Source organism: Hemicordylus capensis, chromosome 5 (genome assembly GCF_027244095.1).
Source record: "Hemicordylus capensis ecotype Gifberg chromosome 5, rHemCap1.1.pri, whole genome shotgun sequence".
In the NCBI taxonomy this organism is placed as follows: Eukaryota; Metazoa; Chordata; class Lepidosauria; order Squamata; family Cordylidae; genus Hemicordylus; species Hemicordylus capensis.
The window spans coordinates 254,237-279,842 of NC_069661.1; the positions used below are offsets into that span (position 1 = coordinate 254,237).

The following is a 25,606-nucleotide window of genomic DNA, read 5'->3' on the forward strand; positions in this document are numbered from 1 at the left end:
GCTGGCTAGCTAGAGTTCTGCTTTCCTGGTCCTTTGCACAAAGCCAAGCACCATCCCCTGCAACCCTGGATTTGTGGAAGAAGTTTGTGCTGTGGAAGTTGCCATACTTGGCATGGCAGGCTGCTGAAAGGAACGTGGCCAGAAGCCTCCTGTGGCCGAGCTCTAAAGGAGGGTGGAAGTCACCAGCACAGGCAACCCAGGAGAGCAGTGCCCCAGAGCCACACTCCCCCCCCCCCTTCTCTCCTCACACCCTGCCCTCCTCCGGTAAGGCATTGCAGTGCCTGCCAGGAGTCACGGCATCAGCACGTGGTGCTCCCACCTTAGAAAGCCCATCTCATAAAGTGAGATGCCACCCCCAGACGGGATAGGCATGACAAGACGTTGCCCAGGGGGAGGGGCAGCTCAACATGGTGGCAAAGGTGCACCTAGGTAATGATGGCGCCTGGACCGAAAGGCCTTTGGGGGGCTCCCCTACTGCCCCTGCCCCTGCTAATAGATAAGCTGCATGGCATTATTTTTTACACCAGAATATGCTCAGGGAAAGCTGGAAACTCTCTCTCTCTCTCTTTTTAAAGAAGAAGATATTCTGAATGAGATACTTTCCACTGACTTGGAGAGAGATACCAGATTTTGCATGGACAATCCTGCCACTTAAATTAGTGGACTGCTCAGCATTTGGAGGCCACCCCCAGGCCTGCAGGAGACTGGACCTCCGCCCAGAATGCCAGTCCCAAGAGTGCCACTGCATGGTGGTGCCCTTGTTGGTCTCTGGCCCGCTAAGCCTGCCATGCTTCTTCAGTACTCAGAGGCCCAAACCAGGGATGGGGCGGGGGGTCTACCTTTTAAATGGAAAAGAAATGCAGGTGGGGAAGGCAGAGCAAAACTCACTCCTCCCCGCCCGGAGGAGCACTCACCATCTTGAGAGTCGCCTGCAGGATCTCGTCCTCCGTCTTCCCTCTGAGACACTGAACCATCTGGAGCGAACTGGAGGGCTGGCAGTCAGCAGCCTGAGCAATGTCCTGCAACCCAGAGCAGCAAATGAGTCCCCGGCTCCACTAGTGACTGTGGAGAAGAGCGGGGACGGAGTGGGTGCTGCCGCCTCTGCCCTGGGGCGGGCCTGGAGGCGAGGCTGAGCATGGCGGGCTGCACTCCTGGGCAACACGCTGCTGCAGAGCAGACTAGTCCCCCCCCCATGCAAAGGATGTGCCGGGGGAGGGGGCACCGCTGCACCACGCCCAAGATGGCAGCCCCCATGGAGAAGCGCCCTCCTCAGGGCTGCCTTCGAAGCGACCCAGCAGCGCGTCCTTTGCGTAGATGGAGACCCTGCACAAGGCCGCCCACTATTTTGATGTGCAAGGAGCAGCCCTGGGCCGCGAGTGGTGGTGGTGGGGGGGGGCACAGTCAGGCTTTTCTTTTTAAATCAGGCCCTGCCTGCTCCCAACAAAGCCCACCCCCACCCCACCCCTCCAGGCGCTGGCCAGGGCATGCCCCACCTCCCTCCCTCCCTCTTTTTGTCCTTAACCCAACATGCGCAACGAGTAAAGTGAAGATCATCCCCCGCCAGTGCGGCTTGGCCAGTTTCCTGCATCTTTAGCATTTGTGTCCACAATCCAAGCAACTCTGAAGCCTGCCTGAGCCTCACTGTCATGGCCATGTTTCCTCTCCTTGCCAGGGCTGGGAGGGCAGTCACTAGAAACAGAAGCGTTTCCTGATCATGTGCTGCAAGACAGGAGGGCACATTGCTTCAGACTGTAGACCGCTCTAAACAGCGTTGGGAACATGGACCCTTTCAGTAGCAAAATATGGCTACCCTGCATTTTCCTGGGCCCCAAAGTCTCAAAACCAGCCATCTGTGGTTTTCATCATGCTCTCAGGATGACTCATTTCTGCTTTTCAGATTGGGGGGGGGGAGGAGGCGGCAAGAAGAGTGCCCCATCCTCGTGGGGTTCCAGCATGCATGTCCTGACTGCCCACCCAGCCACCCACACTGCTGCTGCTGCTGAGACCCACATCCTTCTCCCTCCCTCCTCTTGCCTTTTCTTGTCCCAGCTGCCACAGTCTTCTGTCTGCTGGGGCCAGGAGGGCTGCCTTTACCGAAATGTCAGTTCCAGATTCAGCATCTTTGGCACAGCTACGGACATCGCCAGCACGTACCTTAGCCAGTTTTCCTGGATGAGCATCTAAGAGAGCCTCCATGACAGCGACGCCACTTTCAGAGATGGCTCTGTGAAACAAGCCCTTGGAGAGCGGGGATAAGACCTGAGAAGGCGGCAGGACACAGAGAACAGCCAGTCAGGGCCTTTCCTCAGCCCAGCGAGACTCAAACTTGGAAGCCTCCGAATTTCTTAGAAGGCTATCACGGATTCCCCAGGAGAAAGAGCCGTAGTGACGGACAGATGGCCCCCTGGAGTGTTTCTAGGGCAGCCTCTCGGTTAACAGGGGTGAGTGTGTGGGAATACAGGGAGGCCCAAGAGGCAAGACCAGCACCTGGGCAGACCAAGAGTGCAACTTGCGACATGACACACACCCCCCCCCGATCCTCTGCAGTACTCCGAAGGAGGAAACCAGGAGAACTGCTGCTGCAGCCGGCATCCTCCCCAGCAAAACGCCTCGGAGCTGGGACATTTCCAGCAACAGGAGGGGCAGGAGGTCAGGCCGAGTGCTTTGCTCAGGAAAGGCCCAGTGCTCTCAGTCTCAGAGCAGCACATGGGTGGGGATCATCAGCCCCTTTCCTAAACCAGATCCAGAAATGGGGGAAAGGCCTCTAAATGGGGGTGGGAGGAGTTTAAAAGGGAAGAGCCTCTAAAACAAAGAGGTGGGGGGGAAGGAACAGCTTCCCAGGATGCAGCGAAGAAACTGTGTGGGCAACATTATCCCTGCCTCTGCAGGGTTCCATTTCCTGTGAGCAGCACCTGCGGGACCGGAGAAAGACCAAGGGCATGGCAGGGCAGACTGTGTGGGTCCAACCATCGAGCATGCCGATCTCATGGGCAAGGCCTCTCGCCCGCATGGTTGGGCAGTTTAACTATGACCAGGCTGCGAAGGAGCAAGTCAAGGAAAAGCAGCAGCTGCTACTGGGTTCGCCTTTGAAGGGCCCCTGGGATTGGGGGCGGGAGGCAGCCAACTCCCTGCTCCCGGGCCTGTCGTTGAAACACCCTTCGCCAGAACCGGCTCCAGGCAGACAGTCCAAAGAGCAGCTCTCCGTGGCGGCGGCAGCAGCAGCACTGACCCTGTGCTGCCCCAGTTCTAGCAGCCCTGCAGGCTAGCCCCCAACCTCTCACCAGAGCCAGGGAGGGGAGTGGGGGGCTAAAGGCACTCGCGAGTCCCCTCCCCTGGCTCCCAGGAGCCTTCACGGCTGAAACCAGCGTCATCCTCCAAGTGCTCACTAGACTTGTCTTTGGTTCCTTCCAAGCTGCTCAGAGAGACGTTGGTTTGGTGCACAGCCCTCCCTGACCCAGAGTCCCTCAGACTCTTCCAGGCAGCAATGAGAGGTGCTGGAGCAGCACTTGGTGCTCTGAGAATTCGCTCAGCTTCTCCACCCCCCCCCCCAACTTCAGGAGGTGGTTTCTGCCATTTGAGGCAGGGGGGATGCACACACTCCGTCCATGTGCACAGCAGGATCCTGGTGTCATTTTTCTCAGCGCCACCTGCTGGCCAGCCCTTGTTTTCCATGACGAACCGACGACTGCTGCAGCTTTCTGGCAAATGGCCGTTCTTCACAAAAAGCCAGAGCAGACCAGCAGGCGGCGCTGAGAAAATCCAGCACTTTTTATTGCTGTCTGAAAGAGATCCTTATTAGCTTTACTATTCCCTTTTACAGACGTTTTGTAAAACTGCATTTTAATGAAAAATATTTATAATAAACACAAAATAATGTTTTGTAGCTAATTGTGGGCCAGCTGCAGCAACAGTTGTCTGACACTGCTGGAAAAGCTTAACATGAATTAAAAACAAAATGAAAGAATTACAAATAAAATACAACATTAGTCCTCATCATGAACCCACATGGGCAGAAGTGCAGAATCCACCAGCAGACTCTCCAAATATAGTGACTGATCCGGGATCTCCTCCAAAGTGTGCAATGTTCTCTTGGACCCACTGGAGAGCTGCCACTTGATCCAGGAGGCCCCAGTTTCCACGAGCGGCTTCATCACCTGTGCTGCAAGGAATGTGAAACACAGTCCTGCCCGTGACCTTTGCTCCCCCAGCTCCACCACCCTCTGCTGCCCAAAGGTCTCCGCCTGCTGCCCCTTTGCCTTCCAGTTGTCTCCCAGATCACCAGTTAATGTGATCTGCATCTGATTTCTTGCAAACCCATCCTCAAAACCCATCTTTTCCTTTTGCACAATGTCCTTCTCCCTGTTCCCTCCTGCAATTAAGCAGTAGAGAACTCCGCAGGGGTGAAGGATCTACTAGCATGCTTCACCCAAGAAGGTTATTGGATCCAACAGGATTCCAAGAAGCCTTGGAAGATTTTAGAGTTGAACAGAGCACCTACCAGCTGTTCCCTCGACCCTTGCCTATCATGGCTTATGCTATCTGGTAGAGGGAACACTGGAGAGTCCAGGAAATATCATAAATGTTTCTCTGAGGGAGGGCAGGATGCGGGTGAGGTGGGTGGCTATGAGGAAGAGGGCACTTCTCAGTGGTGGCACCCTGCTTATAAAAAACCCTCCCCCACCCCCAGTGGGGCTTGCCTGGCATTATTACTTTCTTTTTTTAGATGTGCCAGGTGAAGACTTTTCTGTTCACCCAGGCCTTTAAAAAAGTTTTCAAAATGTGTTTGTATTTTATTGTGATTTTCTTTTCTAATTGTATGTTTTCTTCAATTACTTTACTTTGTGAGCTGCCCAGAGAACAATGGTTATGGGGTGGTCAAAGTTGTTATTATGAGACCAATTTTTAAGACATCTGCATTGGACTCCTCAGAGTCAGGGTCAGAGTCAGCCCATCTCCAACCTCCCATGGTTGGGCAGGACGACCGTGAGGGTGGTGGCCTCCCAGCTCCAGGCAGCCTTGGAAGAGACAGATAATCTGAACCCAATTCAAACCACCATCCAGGCAGGCGATGGGGTGGAGATTGCTTGGTTGGCCTAAAGCAGGGCTGCTCAACTTCGGCCCTCCTGCAGATGTTGGCCTGCAACTCCCATAATTCCTGGCTATTGTCCACTGAGACTGGGGATTATGGGAGTTGTAGTCCAAAAACAGCTGGGGGGCCTAAGTTGAGCAGGCCTGGCCTAAAGGATAATCCCCAGTTAGGAATCAACAGAGGGCTCTGATGGACTCTGCTGGTCCTCATGGATCTCTCCATGGCTTTCAGTACCACTGACCATGGTATCCTTCTGGGTCACCTGAGAGCACTGGGATTGGGAGGCACTGCTCAACAGTGGAGCTGCTCCTGCCTCTTGGGCAGCTTCCAGATGGCCTTGCGTGGAGCTCTTCCGAGTGAGTGGTGCCCTAACCCTAACCACCTGTGCAGGGCTCTGCACTCCAATGGTTGCAACAGACTCCCTCCTTTTTAGCCCCCTTCACTCCAGGACCCAACTCCCTATTGCAGGAAGCCTGACATGAACCACCTGCATTTTAAACCAAGGCTAAATGTAGGCCACGCTCCTGCCTACGTTCCTCGTGGTCTGTGGTCAGTAGCTCCCACTGAAAGTCTTGGAAAGATGCAGGAAAGCTGAACTGGCAGCACCAAGCTCAGTATGCAAATGCGGACACCCCAGAACACGTTTCCCAGGCCAAGAGCTTGTGCCCCATTTGATGCAACCAGCTGTGAGAGAACCCCTGGAAACAGAGCACCACCCCTGCAGGCTGCTGCTCAGCCCATCCTGGCCCCAACGCCAGGAGGGTTTCCATCCAGAGAGAATGTGGACCTGCAGCTGTGGGTTGCAACAAACAGACTCCGCCCCTAGAAACGCCCCCACCCCCCACTCCTGTTTTGGAAGGGCTTGGGCGCGGTGGCTTACCTTAAAAAGCCAAGGATGCCCAGGCGGTACTGAATGGTTACCACCACTACATCTTCAAAAGCTGCTAGCACAGACCCGTCGTATATCAATGCAGCACCGATCAATAAGCCTCCTCCATGGATCCAAACCATCACCTGCAGAGAAAAGGCCAGACATCCGGGTCACCTTGTGCTTTGCGGCAGACAGACAGAGCCAGCGGAAGCTCCTCATGGGGCGAGGTCTCTGGGGGGTGGGTGGGGGTGAGTGTGCCCAGACCACAGAATTTCCCACGTGTGGAGGACGACGACAACATACACATCAGGGCATCCCACTGCAGGGAGCGAGTCCTAATGCAACATGTCACACCACTGCTGCTGGTCCCAGGGAGGAAGTTTCCATTCCGGCCTCCTCCCCGTCCCCCGCTGGATTCCTTCCCAGGGGCAATGCTCGCTCCAGAAGCAGCAAGGCAAGGGTGGGTCTGCCTGGAAGGGCCTCTTTTCTCTCCATTACGACTAGATCCCTGGGAGTGATTTGCACTTGGCTTCAGGCTTTGGGGTAAATGTTGAGTGAAGCCACTTTGAAGTACACTCATGGCCTTGAGGGAAGAAGCCCCTCCCCTCTGTTCTGTTTTCTTCAGAAACAAGTCCACGTGGCATGCGCCGTGTTTTCCTTCTATAGTCAATGGGAGTCGGGGAGACAGAGAGCTTCATGCAGAAATAGGTCTGTATTTCTGAAGAGAGCATGCCTCTTATGCTAATGATTCAAGGTCAGTGCCTCTCCCATTTGCTCTGGTGTTTTCAGAAAAAGTAGCTTAAAACCAGCATTTTAAAAACCTGGACATACATCGAGATACGCTAGAATTTGCATCACAAAGCCCGGTTTGTGTGTGGAGTGGGTCCAAATATCTCGAAGGGACTTTGAGTTAAGTTTGGCACACACTCTCTTCCGAAGAAGATTCAGGGCAGAAGCCCTGTGTGTAAAGCCTCCAGGTGATGGTTGGCCAATAGGAAAAAGGCACTCAGCCGTTGCTGGGCAGATCCTGCCAGAACAGGGAAAGGGAGACACTTTTCCTCCCCCTTCCAAAGAAGGGAAGAAAGCAAGGGAGGAATCTGGGTCACCGGGAAGAGCTTGGAGAGATGGGGGTGGGTAACTGTTCTTCACCACAGGGCACCACAAAGCAGTCTTCCTCTTCAGGACAAGTGGAGTCCATCACAGGGGTGTAGCTATCACTGAGCCCAGGATGGGCTCAAAGAAGCCGGGAGGGGGCGACCCCTGAGGGCCCCCCAGCTCCACCCCTCCCTATATTTCTCATCATCTCCCTCACTCCGAGGGGTCACTGGGGAGAGGGGTGAACACAGGCCCCCTTTCCCCTCGCTAGGCCCCTGGTCCATCAGCTGGCAGAGTCTGCTGCTGGACAAGGGCCTCGGGCCCAGCTGTAGCTGTTCAGCGCCTGCCATGCAGCGGGGAGCACCGATGAGGGTCCCGAGGGGCCAGTTCCCTCCTCCTGCTCCCCCCTGCTCTGCAAGGCCCGCTGCCTGGTCCTTCTTGCCACCCCAGCTGTTACCCCACGCTGGGTCCGATCATACAGGGAGTGAAAGACGAAGGGGCATCCAGTCCCAGAGTCCACTTTGTGTAGTTTAGCCCTAGAGGCCAAATATCTGACAGGCTGCCAAAGAGCAGAGAACAGAGCAGGGCTGCTGAAAGGGGTCTTTGAGATGCAAGCGGCAGCAGGCTGGAGTCAGCCAGGGAACTTGGAGGAACCTCTCCAAGGGGTGGTGCTGTGGGGAATCGGGATTGGGTCAGACAGCCCTGGAGGAGCAGCAGCCACCTTCTTGCATGGCTTCAAGTCAGGTCTGCCCAACACCTCGCCTGCTCAACGGAGCACTGCAGACTGTGGACCGGGGCCTGCCCGCTGCTGCCATGACAGGCTTGTTTCTACTGCTCCGGGCAGGCAGGAGGCTTTACACACAGGGCTTCTGCCCCAAATCTCCTTTACACACCAGACAAACTTACCTCGAATTCCCTTCAAGAATTTTGGACCCACTCCACACACAAACTGGGCTTTGTGATGCAAATTCTAGCTTATCTCAACTCATGTCCGGGTTTTAAAAATGCTGGTTTTAAGCTACTTTTTCTGAAAACACCAGAGCAAATGGGAGAGGCACTGACCTTGAATCATTAGCATAAGAGGCATGCTCCTTTCAGAAATGCAGATCTCTGCAGGAGCTCTTCCCTGCCCCTCACCCCACAACTAACTAGGAGGAAAAAACGGCGCATGCCACGTGGACTTGTTTCAAAAGAAAACCAAGAGCCGAGGCGAGGGGCTGCTTCCCTCAATGCCACGAGTGTACTTCGAAGTGGCCTCACTCAATGTTTACCCTGAAGCCAAGTGCGAATAATTCCCAGGCAGCCAAACCAGGGGATTTATCATGCCCCAGTTTGGGCCCCTTTTATGCGGCAGGTGGGCTGGGTCTGGCCTGGTGGTTGATTCCCGGCTGGCCATTCAGTTCAGCCGGCACAGCTGACAGATGCGCAAGGCTTCCAAAGCAGCAAAAGCCATGGTCTAACTGGAGTAACAAGCAGACAAGAACTTTGCTTACCGGTAACTTAGCTTTCTTGTCGGAGTGGGCTGGTGAGTAGATGTTTAAATACAAACAGTCCTCAGAAATTTCCAAGGAGACATTTTCCGTTTTGTTAGTAAAACCATCTGACAGAGCTTGCCCAATCTCTGGATCCTGCAGACAACTTGACATGCCAAAGGAAAAGCGAACAAAACCAAAACCAAACACATTTAGCTGAGGCACAGTGAGAGCAGGAAGAAGCCATCTTAGGTTTCACCTCCAACAAACTGCGGAAGAAAAACTGCCTCCAATTGCAGAGGAGCAACAGCAGGAGAGGGGGCATGGCATCATCACCTGCTTAGGGGCTTCCTATAGGCATCTGGTGGGCCACTGTGGGCAGTGAGATGCTGATCCAGCAGGGCTGCTCATCTGTTCTTATAGAACAAGTATTTATTCTCTCCTGGGCGAAAGCCCTTCGGGGATTTAAAGAGTGCCATAACATCCCCTCTCAGTTCTGTCTTCTTCAGGCCGAGTATAGCCTGTCCCTTGCCTTGCAGGGTTTGGATTCCAGACCCTGACCAACTTGGTTGCCCGCCCCACCTTCCCTGAACTCATTCCAGTTTGGTTTCATCCTTTTTAAAGCGTGGCACTCAGGACTGGTTACAGGATGCCAATGCTGTCTGACTAGTGCAGGATAGAACGCTACCCCAAGGTAGCATTCTCAGAAATGCTACCTGTTCCACGCGCAGGTACGGTGAGACAGGCAGAGCTGAGGGGTTTCAATGTGTGGATGAGATGCTGGTGCCGGGAGGAGGGGTTTAGATTTGTTAGGCACTGGGACACATTTTGGGGCAAGCAAGGCCTGTACAAAAGGGACGGGCTGCACTTGAACCAAGAGGGAACCAGACTGCTGGCGCTTAAAAGCAAAAAGGTTGCAGGGCATCTTTTAAAATGACGTCTGGGAAATAGCCAACGGGAGCTGGGCAGTATCCAGTTCGGCAAAAGCCATCCTTTAAAGTGCGAGGGTGCAAAGGATTCAGATAGAACAGAAGGGGACAGAGCAGAACCGCATAAAGAGCAGATGGGAGCCTGTGCCAGCTGGTCAAAGAGTCAAAAGAATAGCATACATCAGGGGAGAGATTCAGCATATAGGTGCTTATATGCCAATGCCAGAAGCCTCTGAGCCAAGATGGGTGAGCTGGAGTGCTTGGTTGCTAATGCAGAAATAGACATAGTGGGCATAACAGAAATATGGTGGAACAGTAAGAACCGGTGGGACACTGTTATCCCTGGATATAAACTCTATAGAAAGGACAGGGAGGGGCGCCTTGGAGGAGGGGTAGCACTGTATGTTAGAATCTAACAAGCTAGAAAACCTAGGTGGACTGGAATCCTCCACAGAAACCCTGTGGGTGATAATACAAGGCCTGAAAGGGAACATGCTACTGGGGACATGCTATTGCCCTCCAGATCAAAACTCTGACAGTGACTGGGAGTTGCAGCAGGAAATCAGGGAGGCGTCAAGGAGAGGCAGAGGCTGTAATAATGGGTGACTTCAATTACCCTCACATAGATTGGGTAAATTCACAGTCAGGTCAGGACAAAGAGGTCAAATTTCTAGATACGCTGAATGACTGTGCCCTAGAACAGTTGGTCTTGGAACCAACCAGAGAGAAGGCGACCTTGGACTTAATCCTGAGTGGCACCCAGGACCTGTGCGTGATGTCAGTGTCATCAACCCTTCAGGGAACAGTGACCATAGTGCCATCAAATTCAGCATACATGCGAGGAGAGAATCAGCAAGAAAGTCTAACACAGACACTTTGAATTTCAGAAGAGGAAACTTCTCCAAAATGAGGAGTATGGTGAAAAGAAAGCTGAAAGGGAAAATCAGGAGAGTCACTTCACTCCAGAATGCATGGAGTTTACTCAAAACCACAATACTAGAAGCCCAGTTAGATTGTATTCCCAAAAGGAGGAAAGGTACCACTAAGTCCAGGAGGATGCCAGCATGGCTAACAGGTACTGTCAAGGAAACCATAAAAGGGAAGAAGACTTCCCTCCAAAATTGGAAGGCCTATCCAGATGAAGAGAACAGAAAGGAACACAAACTCTGCCAAAAGAAATGTAAGGTGACAATAAAGGAGGCAAAAAGAGAGTCTGAGGAACATTTAGCCAAAAGTATCAAGGGGAATAACAAAAATTTCTTTAAATACATCAGAAGCAGGAAACCTGCCAGGGAGGCAGTTGGACCATTAGACAACAAGGGAGTGAAAGGGATTATAAAGGCGGATATGGAGGTTGCAGAGAAGCTGAATGAGTTCTTTGCGTCTGTCTTCACATCAGAGGATACTGAGCATATACCTGTTCCTGAACCAGGCTTTTCAGGGATGGAGGCTAAAGAACTGAGGCAGATAGAAGTGACAAGAGATGATGTTTTAAACTGTCTGGAAAAACGGAAAACAAATCGCCAGGGCCAGATGGCATCCAAGAGTCCTCAAAGAACTCAAATGTGAAATTTTCGATCTCCTTGCTAAAATATAGAACTTATCCTGCAATCAGGATCTGTACCGGAGGACTGGAAAGTAGCTAATGTAACATCGATTTTCAAAAAGGGATCCCGGGTTGGTCCGGGAAATTACAGGCAGATTAGCTTAAAGTCCATTCCAGGCAAATTGATGGAAAGCATCCTCAAGGATAAAATTGTAAAGCACATAGAAGAACAGGTCCTGCTGGGAGAGAAACATCATGGCTTCTGCAAAGGTAAATCTTGCCTCACAAACCTTTTTGAGTTCTTTGAGAGTGTCAAGAAGTGTGTGGCTCAAGGTGATCCAGTTGACATCGTATACCTGGACTTCCAAGAAGCTTTTGACAAAGTTCCTCATCAAAGACTCCTGAGGAAACTTAGCAGTCATGGGATAAGAGGACAAGTGTATGTGTGGATTGCTAACTGGTTGAAAGACAGGAAACAGAGGTTAGGGATAAACAGAGAGTTTTCATAATGGAGGGAAGTAAGAAGTGGGGTCCCCCAGGGATCTGAACTGGGACCGGTGCCTTTTAATTTATTCATCAATGATCTAGAAGTAGGGGTAAGCAGCGAGGCGGCCAAATTTGCAGTTACCACCAAACTCTTTCGGGTAGTGAAATCCAAAACTGATTGTGAGGAGCTCCAAAAGGATCTCTCCAAACTGTGTGCGTGGGAGACAAAATGGCAAATGCGGTGCAGTGTTGACAAGTGTAAAGTGATGCACATTGGGACAAAGAAACCCAACTTTAAGTACACGCTGATGGGATCTGAGCTTCCGGTGACTGACCAGGAGAGGGATCTTGGGGTTGTGGTGGACAGCTCATTGCAAGTGTCAACTCAATGTGCGGCAGCTGTGAAAAAGGCCAATTCCATGCGAGGGATCATTAGGAAGGGTTAGGGGATTGAAAATAAAACAACTAATATTATAATGCCCTTATACAAAATGATGGTGCGACCACACCTGGAGTACTGCGTACAATTCTGGTCACCACATTTAAAAAAGGACATTGTAGAATTGGAAAAGGTGCAGAAGAGGGCAACTAAGATGAACAGGGGCCTAGAGCACCTTCCTTATGAGGCAAGGCTACAACACCTTTGGGAAAATACCCAAAATAGACCGGGGGCTATTTAGTTTAGAAAAAAGACTGTGGAGAGACATGATAGAGGTCTATAAAATCATGCATGGTGTGGAGAAAGTGGATAGAGAGAAATTCTTCTCCCTCTCCCATAACACTAGAACCAGGGGTCATCCCATGAAATTGATTGCCAGGAAATCTAGGACCAACCAACGGAAGTACTTTTTCACACAATGCATAATCAATTTGTGGAATTCTCTGCCACAAGATGTGGTGACAGCCAACAACCTGGATGGCTTTAAGAGGGGTTTGGATAACTTCATAAAGGAGAGGTCTGTCATTGGCTACTAAACTTTAAAAATTTTAAATTGTTGTAATGTTTTAAAAAGTACATTGTTACTCACCGTGAAGGTGTCTTCTGGCTGGTGTAGAAGAGGTCACCCAAGCTTGGGATTACATCCCCCCCACCCACATGCTCCAAAAGGAAGGAAGTAGTCATACTTGAAGATCCTTAACCCAGTGCATGTGGGCGGATCTCCTCAGTGCGTAAAACAGCTCAAGCTGAATGAAAACCACAGAATACAGAACATATCAGAGGAAATACAAGAATATATGAACAATAATGCAGAGAAAGACAGAAAAACTGTCCCCAGCTCCAGCCTAACACAACCTGGCCGGGTCTTGGGTGACCTCTTCTACACCAGCCAGAAGACACCTTCACGGTGAGTACCAATGTACCTTTCTTGGCTGGTGTAGGAGGTCATCCAAGCTTGGGACATACCACAGCACCAACCACGGGAGGGAAAATACCCAAGCTGGAGCTACTGACCTGGAAGGACCCGTTGCAGGACCCTCCGACCAAATGCTGCTCTGGCAGCTTCATGTACATCCAACTTGTAATGCCTTGAAAACGTAAAAGGCAACGACCAAGTAGCTTCCTTGCAAATCTCTCCAGGCACCGGAGGTTTCTGGGCTTCATACGACGCCATAATGCATGAACGGATCCATCAAGTGATAATGGCTGTAGAGACCTTGCATCCCATCTTAGAAGCCTTAAAGGCCACAAAAAGAGCATCTTACTTACGAAAAGCCTGCGTCCTGTCAATATATATCTTCAACGCCCGCCTGACATCCAGACGGTGCCACTCCTTCTCCGCAGGGTGACGAACATCCGGACAAAAAGAAGGTAAGTAAATGCCCGCCTCACGATGAAACTGAGAGTTTACCTTAGGGGTAAATGAAGGATCCGGGATAAGTCTCACAAAGTCCTTAGAGAAAATACACAAATTACTCTTAACCAACAGAGCCTGACAGAAACCCTCCTGGCCGATGTTACAGCTACTAAAAAGGCCACCTTCCAGGACAAAATCTGCAATGACACACATCAAAGTGGTTCAGATGGTGGAAACTGCAGACCCCACAAAACAATATGCAAATTCCATGATGGAAAACGATGGCAGACTGGTGGAGACAAAGCTGCCCCCCTCAAGAACTTGTGTAGAAGAGGGTGCCGTGCCTGAAACGAACGTTGATGAGGAAACAACATCTGGACCAAGCACGCCGCCTGGCGTTTAAGCGTGTTGGGTTTCAGACCAAGCGCAAGACCGTCCTGAAGAAAATCCAGTAATTCCCTCAACATGCACTTGTGCGGCTGCAGGGAGCGCTTTGCTGTCCAACGCAGAAAACTACGCCAAGTCGATTGGTAAATCTTGTTGGTTGAACACTTTCTAGATGCAAGGATGGTTGCTGTCACCCCCTGCGATAGACGTTCCTTCCTTAGGAGAGACCTCTCAGCTTCCATGCGGTCAACTGCAACCAACCCAGATCTGGATGATAAATCGGACCTTGACACAGTAGATCTGGACGGTCTGGCAATCTGAGTGGATGACCTACGGCCAAGTCGATGATCTCGGAAAACCAAGGCCTTCTGGGCCAAAAAGGCGCAATCAATAACAGGGATGCCCGTGACCCCCGCAGCTTCCTGAGGCAATGGGAGAGCAGCGGCACCGGAGGAAATGCATACAGCAGACACGGAGGCCATGGCACCGATAGCGCATCCGTCTCTTCCGCCCCCAATGTCGGAAAACGTGAGTAAAACCTCCGAATCTTGGTGTTCTGAGGATATGCAAACAAGTCTATCTGGGGACACCACAGCCGCTCTGTCAGCCACTGAAATATTTGAGGGTGCAGGCCCCATTCTGCCGGCTGGATCTCCTGCCGACTTAGCCAATCTGCCCGAATGTCGGAAATTCCGCTTATGTGATGGGCCAGAATGGATATTAAGTTGTTCTTTGCCCAATCCAACAACTCCAACAACTGAAGGAAAAGAGATCTTGACCTTGTCCCCACTTGCCTGTTTATGTGTGCCTTGGTTGAGATGTTGTTTGTACACACTAAGATGTTCCTTCCCTTCACCAAGGGCGTGAAGGCTTTTAGGGCCAGAAAGACAGCCCGCAGCTCGAGCCAGTTTATGCTGTGGAGCGACTCCTCCACCGACCAAAGCCCCTGGGCAGCCCTGTTCCGACAGTGAGCCCCCCAGCCCGATAGGCTGGCGTCCATCGTGACCATCACTCTCTCTGGTTCTATGAACAGCTTGCCCTTGTCTAGGTTCCCCGGGCCGTCCACCAATGAATTGACTCGCGAAGAGACACTGAGAGAGAAATGTTCTTGTCGCACTTGAGAGCAATCCTGTGCTGGTAAGGGAGGAGAGCCCACTGTAGCTGGCATAGATGAAACCTCGCCCAAGGCACCGAGTCCATAGCCGCCACCATGAGACCCAACAACCTTGCTAGATTGAGAAGGCTGGTCCACGGTCTCGAAGCAATCACACGAGCCAGTGACGATAAGACCTCCATCCGATTCTGTGGCAGAAACAGTTTGCATACAGAGGTGTCCATTACCACACCCAGATGACAAAGGCTGTGTGTGGGCGTCAGGTGACTCTTGCCCACATTTATCAAAAACCCATGGGCACGTAACACAGACATTGTTCTGGACAGAGCCGACTGAACTGCCCCTTCCGAACTTGCACGGATGAGCAAGTCATTGAGGTAACAATACAGGTGGACCCCCTCGGTGCGTAGTATGGCCACTAGCGGATTAGAACCTTCATAAAAACTCGGGGGGCTGATGAGAGCCCGAAAGGAAGGGCTCTGTACTGATAATGCCTCCCCATGTAGCAGAAGCGGAGTATGTGTCAACTGAGTGGATGAATGGTGATGTGCAAATAGGCATCCTGGAGATCTGTTGAAGCCATGTAGTTCCCCATCTGCAATACCTCTGAGATGGTACGAAGGGTTTCCATCCTCTTTATCACAAAGTGGTTGACTGGGCGTAGGTTGAGAACTGCCCTGGCCGATCTGTCCTTTTTTGGCACCATAAAAATCACAGAATAGATGCCCTTGCCTCTCTGAAGAGGTGGGACCTCCTCTATGGCCCCTATAGCCACCAGGTGTTGAATGGCCATGGACAACCCCTTGTGCTTTTCCGGTTTCCTGGATCTTGGGGTAAGGAGGAACCTGTTTCCTGGGGGGGCTGGACAGCTCCACTATGTACCCGTGTAGGATAATGGAAAGAACCCACCTGTCATTGATGGATTCTTTCCAAACAGGCCAAAAATCCAAAAGGGAGGCCCCCATTGTGCCTGAGTGGGAGTCAGGACTGCTGCTTGGGGCCCCGCTGCTGGTTTCCGAAAGACTGACGGTTCTGCTGATTGAACCCTTGCCTGCCTTGGCCACTGGATCTGTTCCACTGCGATCGAAAAGGCCTAAAAGGCTCCCTCTGATGAAACCGAGGTCTAAACGCCCTGAAGGTTTGCGTCGGTCTACGATTAAAACTCTTTTCCTCCTTCCTAGGGGCTGATGGCAGAGCCCTGCGCTTAATCTTAGTTTCAATGAGGACCTCTTTCAGGGCCTCATCCCCAAATAGCTTCCCCCCAGCATAGGGAACAGCAGCTAAATTAGTCCTAGACGTATGATCAACTTTCCAATATTTCAGCCATATGTTGCGTCTTGCCAGGACACCTGCACTGATTGCACATGCCGAGAATCGAACACTGTCCAGAGTAGCATCCGCTGAAAAGGCAGCTGCCCTCTGCAGATGAAGTAGCTTACGCCACATCTTAGACTGATCAGCGGGAGGGTCATTGAGTAACTCGTCGATCCACAAGACTGATGCTCTAGACCAAGGTTTCTCAATGTGTGGGTCCCCAGATGTTATTGGACTTCAACTCCCATAATCCCCAGCCCCAATGACCTTTGGTTGGGAATTATGGGAGTTGAAGTCCAATTACATCTGGGGACCCACACGTTGAGAATCCCTGCTCTAGACACCAAGGATGCAGTGGTGTAAGCTCTGATGGCCATTGCTGAAGCCTCGTGGGCCCTGCGCAGTGCAGATTTCACTTTTCTGTCTCCTGGCTCCTTAACAGAGGAGTCCCCATCCTTGGGTACCACTACGCTACTAATAGGGCCCCGAAGGGAGCATCCGTAAGTGGCACCTTCAGCAAGTCCAGAGTCTCCTCCTCAAAGTTGCACAATTTGCTAGCCAATGCCGTACGTATTGGGAGTCGCCTATTCCTCTTTGATGGTATTAGTAAAGCCCTCAGGCATCACTGATTTAGTCTGCGGTACCTTAGCCTTAGGCAGCACCAAGGAGCCCTTGGACACAGGAGAGATCTGTTCCTCTGTAACTGGCTTCAGATCAAGCGCAGCAATAGCCTGGTTAATTAGTGGCTGAAAATCCTCCATAAGAGAGAGCCTCTGACTGTGTAAGTTAGCTGCAGAGTCCTCCATAATCTCCCCCTCTTCCGAGGAAGAGGACCCCTTGTCTGGGTCGCCCAGCTATGTCTCCGACCCACTGCCCCCGGGTCTCCATACATTTTTATTTATTTATTTATTTGATTTATATACCGCCCTTCCAAAATGGCTCAGCGTGGTTTGGGGAGTCCTCTCCTGACTCGTCTGAAGACCTCCCCCTACCCCTGGGCACAGAATCCTGGCGTATAGCCACCCTGGGCTGCTTAGCGGGCACCGTCTCCTCCTGAGAGTCTGAGGACAATGGATCACAGCCTGCCACTTCCGATGCCTTGCAGGCTTCCGCACTTTAAGCGCCGCTGCCAGTGAGACTTGAACGGCCTCCTGTATTCCAGCCCTTTACAGTGGCAGCATCGGGGGGAACCCCCACACTCCCCGTAGGAGTAGGCCCTGAGGGAGGGGCCACGTAGTGGGCATCTGCGACCACCTCCTCACCCCCCTGAGCAAGTCCCGATCTCACCAGGGGAAGCTGTTCATGGCCTTCTGGGTGCTCCGACGCCCCACCCACAGGCCCAGCACCACCTACCTCATCATCCCGCATGTCCTCCCCGTCTAATTCCGATGGGCTCTGGGGCAGCCACTCCTGCTGACGTTCCTTTTGGCGCGGCCCCAGTACTTGCTGAGGCAGTCCTCCTCCTGCACGCCCAACTGCTAGGGAAAGGAGTTGGGGGGGGGGCCCGAGGCCAAATCTCGTGGGCTTACCTTGCCTGCACTGCCGGGCGAAAGCTCTCCCACCAACGGAGCCTCCTTGTCAGGACGCCTCCGCTTCTTGTGTGCCGCTTGTGTCCTGCTATGGTGGATGGCTGGTGGCATAAATTGCGCCCAGTCTCCTCACCGGTATCTGCTGACAGTGAGGACCGCTGTGGCCTACTGGCGCCAGCGAAGTCCTTTGATACATCTGCCATTTTCCTTACAGGATTTGCACCCTCCCGGGTTTTTGGCAGGAACAGGCGCTGAAGGGTGGATCTCTCCCTAACGGCCAGGAGTCCGAAGGTCTTCCTAGCAGACATCGCCCAAAGGGTCAGCAAAAGGTGAGGAGAGGTAACGAATAACAGAACGGAGAGTAGGAAGAACAGATATGAAATAACTATTTTTTTCCCTTTCCTTTTTTCTTTAGTAACTAGAGAAAACTAAGAGAAGTAGAATACCAGGTGACGAAGAGATCGGAAATAGTCAAAAATAATAGGAATATAAGCAGAAGAGAAGAAGAGGCCTAGTAAACAAGGCCAGAGCCAGCGAGCTGTAATGTGAGCCTTCTGGAGCAAAGGCAGGAAGTAGAACTGAGGACAAGATCCGGCCACATGCACTGGGTTAAGGATCTTCCAAGTATGACTACTTCCTGCCTTTTGGAGCATGTGGGGGGGATGTAATCCCAAGCTTGGGTGACCTCCTACACCAGCTGAGAACTTTTTGTTTTTGTTTTAACTAATGTTCTACTTTCTGTTTTTATTTTGTTGTAAACCACCCAGAGATGTAAGTTTTGGGCGGTTTAAACATATGTTAGCAAATAAATAAGTAAATATAGTTGGAGGGCTATAGGCCACTTCCAGCCTCAAGGGCAGGGTGCCTCTGAGTACCAGTTGCAGGGGAGTAATGGCAGGTGAGAGGGCACGCCCTCAACTCCTGTCTGTGGCTTCCAGCGGCATCTGGTGGGCCACTGTGCAAAACAGGATGCTGGACTAGATGGATCTTGGGCCTGATCCAGCAGGGCTGTTCTTATGTTTAACTATTTCTTTGCATAGCTGCAAAATTATGTTTGTATTAATGCAGCCTAAAATCACATTAGCCTTTTTTGCATCTGCATCATACTGCCAACTCATGTTCAGCATATGATTGATTGAGACCTTGAGCTGGGTCTCACAATCAGTGAGACCTGGTTTGTGAAGGTAAGCGGGGAGAGTGGGCTAAGCCCGTTCTCCCCACAGACGAGCAGGGCGGGAGCTCTGTGATGGAGCCAGCGGGGGCTGGGAGGATCGGGGGCCGCGCAGCCCCTGGAAGCTCTAGTATGCCCTGTGTGAGCACACAGGGCATACTGGGGAGACCCCTTCGCCTCCCGCCGGGGGTCTACTCTTGAGTAGCCACGCTGCGGAGCCGCACCACAGCTACTCACGATTTTAAAAAACGGGTTTGCGGAGCACTCGCTCCACAAACCTGGTTTAATGGGTGGGCTACAGAAGCAGGTGACCCGCTTTGACGGAACCGGGCCCAGTGGGTCTGACGATCAGTGAGGAGCGGGCTAAGCACCCTTCGCCTGCTTTCCACTGATCGTCAGAACAGCTTCCTTGAGTGTCATTTCACATATAGTGCAGGGACAGGGGCTTCTCTGTTGCTGCCCAAAAACTCCGGAATGCTCTCCAGGTGGTCATTCGCTCCTCGGTCTCCGTCACAGTTTTGAGAAAGAGTGTTAAATCTTGGCTTTTTACCTAGGCTTTTATATGATTGTATCTACTGCTGCTTCTTTGTATTTTGTACAGTTTTTATGCTTGTATTTTAAATCTTTTTAGTCAGATTTGTTTTATATTTTAGCTTAATATTTTAATTGTGTCATTTTTACAGTCTTGTTTTTAATTTTTGTGTAAACCGCCTTGGGATTGTTTTAATGAAAGGCAGTATATAAATTTAACAATAAATAAACACATACAGGTGAAACTCAGAAAATTAGAATATCGTGCAAAAGTCCATTAATTTCAGTAATGCAAATTAAAAGGTGAAACTGATATATGAGACAGACACATTACATGCAAAGCGAGATAAGTCAAGCCTTAATTTGTTATAATTGTGATGATCATGGCGTACAGCTCATGAAAACCCCAAATCCACAATCTCAGAAAATTAGAATATTACATGGAACCAAGAAGACAAGGATTGAAGAATAGGACAATATCAGACCTCTGAAAAGTATAAGCATGCATATGTATTCAGTACTTGGTTTGGGCCCCTTTTGCAGCAATTACTGCCTCAATGCGGTGTGGCATGGATGCTATCAGCCTGTGGCACTGATGAGGTATTATGGAAGACCAGGATGCTTCATTAGTGGCCTTCAGCAATTCTGCATTTTTTGGTCTCATGTCTCTCATCCTTCTCTTGGCAATGCCCCATAGATTCTCTATGGGGTTAGGTCAGGCGAGTTTGCTGGCCAATCAAGCACAGTACACTGTATACTTTTCAGAGGTCCGATATTGTTCTATTCTTCAATCCTTGTCTTCTTGGTTCCATGTAATATTCTAGTTTTCTGAGATTGTGGATTTGGGGTTTTCATGAGCTGTACGCCATGATCATCACAATTATAACAAATTAAGGCTTGACTTATCTCGCTTTGCATGTAATGCGTCTGTCTCATATATCAGTTTCACCTTTTAATTTGCATTACTGAAATTAATGGACTTTTGCACGATATTCTAATTTTCTGAGTTTCACCTGTACATATAGTAGCCTACCTAACGTTCTTTTAATTTCAGTGGGAGTGCTTTTGAATAATTTTCCTCATGTCAGCAACTACCTTTTTCAGGTTAGGTATCCTGCAGATTATACCTGTGCATTTTATTTTTATTTTTGCCTAAGCGCAAAACTGTCATTTGATGAGAATTCCCCTCATCTAAATGTGGAGGAATTCTGAGCCCAAGACTGAACCCTGAAGAAGCATCCCACTCGAAGCCTCCCTCCAGTGGCGTTCTTGTGGTCCTGGTCCTCAAATGATGCCCCATGGACCATACCATGAGTCCACAAAGCGCTTACGATCAGCCCTCCAAACCTCTGGCTGTTCCCATCCTGCCTGCCATGATTGCTGCTCCTGAAGTATCCAGACCATCTAGCAGGACCTTGCAGAAGCCACTGCCAGTGCATACAGACGATACTGAGCTAGATGGACCAATGGTCTGACTCAATATATGGCAGCTTCCTATGTAGAACCAAATTTCCATGGGTGCTTTGCAACTTGATAGAAGCCGGGCTGCTGCCTGGATATTTCGGCCCACCTTCTTGATTGTGGCTGTTGGTCTCTTTCTTGCAAGGTTGCCACCCCACTAACATTTGGCCAGCTGAGCAACTTTTCATTTTTTTATTTGCAGTGGTATATGAACATAAGTAGTGGCCGTTTCTGCTCCTCTTCCTCCAGTCCAGAAGTTTCTTCCTCTAGATCTAGCATGTTCTCTGATGTCAGAAAACAAGAGACAAGGTCGGGATTCCCCCCAGCCACTTTCTTTTAGCTCCCTGCCGGAGTCCCCAGGGCAAGAACTGCCTGTGTAATCGGTCTCAGACCTGCCTCTGCCAACTCACCCAGAGGGCTCCAGCTCAGGACCACCCTCCCTCCATTCCACTGTGATGTTGCTTTGAGACACTAGCCTGAGGCCTGTGGGAACGGAGACGAGAGAGATCCTGCCATAGACACACACACACACACACACCCTGCTGCTCCTAGTGGAAGAGCTTCAACATCTGCTTGGGGCAGAACTAGACGTCATGAGGGAAACACAGGGCCCGGCCCCCTGCCTTGCCTCACAAGGCAAGCGCTGGGCAAACTGGCGGACAGGAGTCATCCTTTTTTGTCCCCTGAAAGGCCCCCCTCCCCACTGTGTTTCATCCCCGTTTCCTTAGCTGGGCTGTGAAAACTGGAAGTCAGTGCTGAGCTGCTGAATGCCTCCTTGCAAGCTGCCCTACATGATGCTCATGTGTGACCAGAATGCTGATCCAGACACAGAGAAAACTCTGCGGTCTTCTCTGCAGTGTAATCCTCTGGACAGCACAGGCCAAACCTAACCTGATGTCTGGTGGCCTCTCTGCCTCCCAGGACCCTCTACTTGTGAGTAGGACTCCCTGAAGGATCCTGGACGGCCAAGGAACTTTCCTCCTCTGCCAACGTGAACTAGCAGCTTTCCTTATGACCCGAGGAGCGACTGGCTTCCGTACTGCTCACCCCTCATTCTCAGGCACACAGGTGTGCTTTGCTCACTCCCCTGTCTACCCAGACAATTCAAGGTCAGTGAAGACCCAGAGTTTTCTCCATGGTTCCTTGCAAGGCCTCCAGTCAGACATGGGAGGCACCCACTCCAGAAGGCACACTCTCTGGGAAGGAGTGGAGCTGGTCCACTCTTCTCATACTGGCACAGCACCTTCTCGGGAATTCTGGGACAATTCCTAATCTTGACTTACATGGGAGAGTACGACGTTGCATCTCTGACACCGTTCCATGGTTCAGCTGGCTGTGGTGGGGAGAACCGCAAAGGTCCGAGGGGTGGCTTTGCATACGGAACTCCAAGGAAAACGTCTACGTTTCTCTCAGCGCCGCTGACTTTGATCTGCCGGCCCCGGAGTCTCCCATTCTTGATAAGCACTTCCAGTGGGGTGGGATTCTCCCCTGTGAAATGAACAGGAAATAACGAACAAGGTCTGGGGCAGAGTAGATGCAAGCTGCCGCCTTTCGAGCCCAGAGCTGCCAAGAAGCAGCACCTCTGGGGCACGTGAGCTGCAGGTTTCGCCTCTGGCTTTAGGGCCATGACAGAGAGCAGTGCACACACGCCCCTCTTGCGTGAAGGAGGCGGACGGACCCCAGCTGTGAGCCTTCTCCTTCAGGCATGTTCCTTCTGGTTTCATGCCACGGAGCTAGTGCAACTTTTCCCTACATTAAACGCACATCATGGTGTGGGAAAGAAACCCTCTGCCATGAACAGGCCTGCCCCACAACTCACCTCACGGGATACCATCCCTGTGAGCAGGGGCGTAGCTAGGGGAGAGGGGGCCCGTGTTCACCCCTTTCTTGGGCGGCCCCCCAGAGTGAGGGAGACAATGAAGAAAATAGGGAGGGATGGAGCTGGAGGCCCGTGTTCTTTGAACCCTTTCGTTAAATTATAGCTACGCCCCTGCCTGTGAGCTTCTTTCCCTACGTAAATCTGACTCCATTCGGACAAAACAGGCCTGGCTGCCTCCTCCTCGCCTCGGTTTTGGCACCCACAAATGAGAGTGCGGATGCCTAAGACCCAACAGTATGAAATATCCGAACAGGAGTCCTGTTGGGAACTTTAAGAACATGCATATACCATCACTGACTCCTGAGCAGGTTTGCTTAGAATTGAGGCCTTAGTGAGAAGCGTCCATGCTCTGGTGTTCTTCCATGTCCCGGCTTCTGCTGTTGTAATCAGTTGCTTTAGTAACTAACCAGAGATGCTGCCACATGACTCTAGGGAAAAGCCTCACCGCATGGGTGCCCCCGATCTCCCCTCCATACCTGCACACAAGTGGTACCAGCAGTGTGGAGGCCTGTCCCCCCCCCCCCCACAAAACCCTTCTCGGATCTGCCTCTGCTGGGAAACAGCCTGCTGCATCTGTCACTTCAGTGGCCTTCTTAGCCCCGCTCTGGGCCCAAATGCAGTGGACAGTTGCCTGCAGAAGCATTGCAACCTGTCAACTGACGTGCTTGCAGCTCTGTTGCACTTTTACAAGTTTAAAACTCAAAATAATCACATTTTCCATCAGTAGGAAGATCCCAGCTAGAGAGAGCAGGGACTCCCACCTTTGCTGCTTCCTTTGGGGGACAGAAGCTGCCTTCTTCCACTGAATTCCAAGGACGGCTCTCACCTCCACTTCCCAGGAAGATACCTGGCCCTGACCCTGCATGGCAACCTAGGTCTGAGTCTGAGTCTATGCAGGAGAGGGAGGCCGGATGGAACCCCTCTGTGAAAATGGCAGTGGGGGTGGGAGGGAGGGTCAGACTGGAGGAAAGGCTGCCACCCACCCCGATGCGCTTGTGGTGCCACTGGCAGCTTTCTTCCCAGAGAGCTCATGTCTGGACATTTGCGCTGGAGAATATCTGCCTGAATGAGGCCTTTTCTCTTTTGCAAATGTTGTGTGTGATACAGACCGGGAGAAATGCTCTCCTTGCCTGTGGGGACGGAGCTCTCCTGGCCAAGGCCCAGGCTGGTGGCTCCCCTCACTGGGGCCGGCCAGCTTCTGGCGGCTGCTGCTGCTGCGGCTGCAGCAGCACCAAGAGCCTTCCTCATTCCTCCTCCTCCTGGTGGCCTTACCTTGGGCTGCCAAGGGGGGGGCCCAGGCAGCAAGAAGCAGCAGCGGGAGCAGCAGCCCCCACGCCATTTTGCCCGTTGCCTTCTCCGGGCTGCTGCTCCGAGGCAAACAAGAGGCACACCCAGGCAGCAGAGTGCTTTGGAGAGTAGGGCAAAGGGTGCAGCAGTCCTCCCAGCAGAGCTGTGGTGGCAGCCAGCCGCTGCAGGGGTGTCCAATTGCTTTTAGAGAGGGCCCCAGCTCCACCTCCTGGGAGAGTCCAAATAGGGGAAGGAGGAGGGAAGCCTCCCCAGTCAAGAGGGAGGGTGCGGATTAACCCGGCTGGGACGCCACTTGCTGGGTTAGTGGCGAAGCAGCCAGCACAGCAGCTCCGGCCAGGCCTCTCCTGCTTCTTCTTGCAGCATGCATGGAGGAATCCTCCGTGGTGGGCTGCTTCGAGGCTTTTAGGAAGGGCTCTGGACTTCAGTGTTCTGCAGGCCCCAGAAAAGGGGCCACAATCCAAGCGCAGAAAAAGAGCAGGGAGGTCCCGGCACTGGCACTTGTCTCTGTCGTGAACTCTGGCCTGCCACTCCCCGGCAAGCACAGGTGGCTGCCCCCCCACCATGACCAGGGTTGCAAAAAGGAAGACCAGAAGGTGGTTGTATGTCAAGCACTGGGAGTGGAAGGCATTCTGTGTCTGCTGTGCTTTTATTGCCATGTGGGGGTGCGATTAGCTCTTCTCACTTTGTGCCGGCTTCTGAGTTGCATAGAACGCTTCAGCAGGCATGTCACCTTAAGTGGCGCAGCAGGGCAATGCTTGACCAACAAATGGAAGGTTGCCAGTTCAAATCCCTGGTGGTACTATATTGGGCAGCAGCAATATAGGAAGTTGCTGAAAGGCATGACCTCATACTGTACGGGAAGAGGCAATGGTCAACCCCTCCTGTATGCTACCAAAAGAAAACCACAGGGCTCTGTGGGTGCCAGGAGTCGAAATCGACTTGACAGCACACTTTTCTTCAGTAGGCAGAATAGCAGAGCTGCAGCCCAGCCCAAGTAAACGGCTTCTTCACACTGCGCATCGGGATGTAAGGCTGAAGCTTGGAGGGGCATCCTAAGCAGATGCTGCTAATGTGGAACTCAGTAGCCAATGAGATGGGTGTGAAACACATGCTTGGCCTGCTGGCCTATGAAGTGAGGGTTAGGGTTACTGCTTTCTATTCCAAAAGCAGCACATGGGGAGGGGAGCAAAACCCACTCTACCACCCCACCTCATCTGGCTGCTCTCCACTTTTTCTAAGTCATCCCCCCTGCCACCTGCCCAGCTCTGATTTTGGACATGCTCCAGGGAGGGAGGGAGGGCGAGCGAGCCAGGTTTGCCCCTCTGTCCCATGTGCTCCTTTTGAACAATGAAAAGCAAACGCACACACTTCATGGACAAATGCACATCTGTCACAAATACAGAGTTTCCCCAAATGTCAAGCTTGGCCTTCAAGTCCAAATAGAAAGAAGTTTCATTTGTAGCAGTCCTGCCTGGGTCCCTTCCTTCTGTACAGGGGCTGACATGCCTGTGATTCATAGACCCCTAAAGCCCTTCTAAATTCTACCAAAAGACAACCACATGGCTCTGTGGTCGCCAGGAGTCGACACCGACTCAACAGCACGCTTCACTTTAAACCCAACCTAATGG

The 25,606-nt window shown here is 51.7% G+C and overlaps 1 protein-coding gene across 2 annotated transcripts in view; it reads right to left on the bottom strand.

Annotated features, from left to right (window-relative positions):
• The window catches only part of LOC128326940 (fatty acyl-CoA hydrolase precursor, medium chain-like), a 34,179-nt gene extending 10,047 nt beyond the window's left edge, over window positions 1–24,132 (bottom strand). Inside the window, exons 1-7 of one of the 2 annotated variants that reach the window (XM_053254848.1) lie at window positions 23,943–24,132; window positions 22,075–22,279; window positions 8,549–8,693; window positions 5,970–6,103; window positions 4,006–4,159; window positions 2,155–2,259; window positions 915–1,019 (exon numbers count right to left, since the gene is read on the bottom strand). In XM_053254848.1, coding sequence (XP_053110823.1) covers window positions 915–1,019; window positions 2,155–2,259; window positions 4,006–4,159; window positions 5,970–6,103; window positions 8,549–8,693; window positions 22,075–22,279; window positions 23,943–24,009 — 915 coding nt within the window. In that variant the 5' untranslated portion in view covers window positions 24,010–24,132. Of the gene's footprint in view, window positions 1–914; window positions 1,020–2,154; window positions 2,260–4,005; window positions 4,160–5,969; window positions 6,104–8,548; window positions 8,694–12,516; window positions 12,627–22,074; window positions 22,280–23,942 lie in introns of those variants that run through there. The other variant, XM_053254849.1, reaches the window with a different exon arrangement.
• Between the last annotated feature and the right edge of the window lie 1,474 nt (window positions 24,133–25,606).